Source organism: Salvia splendens, chromosome 2, assembly GCF_004379255.2.
Source record: "Salvia splendens isolate huo1 chromosome 2, SspV2, whole genome shotgun sequence".
Taxonomy (NCBI): Eukaryota; Viridiplantae; Streptophyta; class Magnoliopsida; order Lamiales; family Lamiaceae; genus Salvia; species Salvia splendens.
Window position 1 is genome coordinate 9,005,552 of NC_056033.1, and position 994 is coordinate 9,006,545.

General features: G+C 54.3%; 1 protein-coding gene across 1 annotated transcript; it reads right to left on the bottom strand.

The window, feature by feature from the left end:
- Window positions 1–286: 286 nt before the first annotated feature.
- On the bottom strand, window positions 287–994 carry LOC121772753. Its single transcript, XM_042169966.1, has one exon. It carries the CDS (start codon window positions 992–994, stop codon window positions 287–289), a length of 708 nt encoding a protein of 235 aa, XP_042025900.1.

Sequence of the window (994 nt, forward strand, 5' to 3'; positions counted from 1 at the left end):
TAAGACTCTATGGCCCAAAAATATTCACTCGCTTTTCAATGGTCTATCCTTCGTGACTTCATCAAAGGGTATGAAATAGTACTATGAAAGACTATGTTAGCTTAATCACCAGAAATTAACAATAATTCATCATCAAGAAAAACACAAAGATAACAAAACTCAATCTTTAAAGCAAGAAAAAGAAATAATGAAATTTATAGCTGTAACTTCCCACGTTTATGTACAGAAGATCCCTACATATGCAGAAAATCACGCTATCATATTCTAAACCAAACCACAAACAAAATCAATCAAGAAATCCAGTCTTTCGCCAAATGGCGTTGCGCACCTGCCTGAGATCCCTGCCTTTAAGCGTCCGCCCAGCCCCCTCCAGCACCGAGTTCGCCAGCATCGGCGAATCCCGCGCCGCCACCACCTCGTGCGGCGGCAGCATCATTCCGTTGCTCATCTCCGCCTCCTCCCCCTCTTCCTCCTCCGACAGCACTTCCTCCAAATCCCGCGCCCTCCTCCTCAAAGCCGCGGGTATCACCGGCACGTTCACCGGCGCCGACTGATGCCGCAGCCGCATTCTCTCCACCGGCGGCGGCGGCGGCGGTTTCCTTGGAATAGCCATCCGAGACGAGGACGACGCGGCGGGGGAGGTCGAAGACGACGACGAGAGGGAGACCGAGGCGGAGGCCTTGTGGTTGAAGACGGGCCGGGTATCGGATCCCGATCGGGTTTTGAGGTTATCGTTTAGCGCCGCTAGGATTCCGTACTGATTCCTCGGGTGGTTGTGGTTGTGGTTGTGGAGGCTCCGCGTCCGGTTAGGGCTGCCTGAGTGTGTGGGTGAGGGTGGAGAGCTCCCCGACGGAGTGTTGAAGATGTCCTGTTCCGAGAGCTCTAGCGCCGGCGCCGCCGGATGCTCACTGAATACTCCAAGAAGTCGGTCGGAAGGCGAACCGTTGCGGTGGTTACGCGAGCGACTGGCGGCGCCGCCGCCAAATTCTTCCAT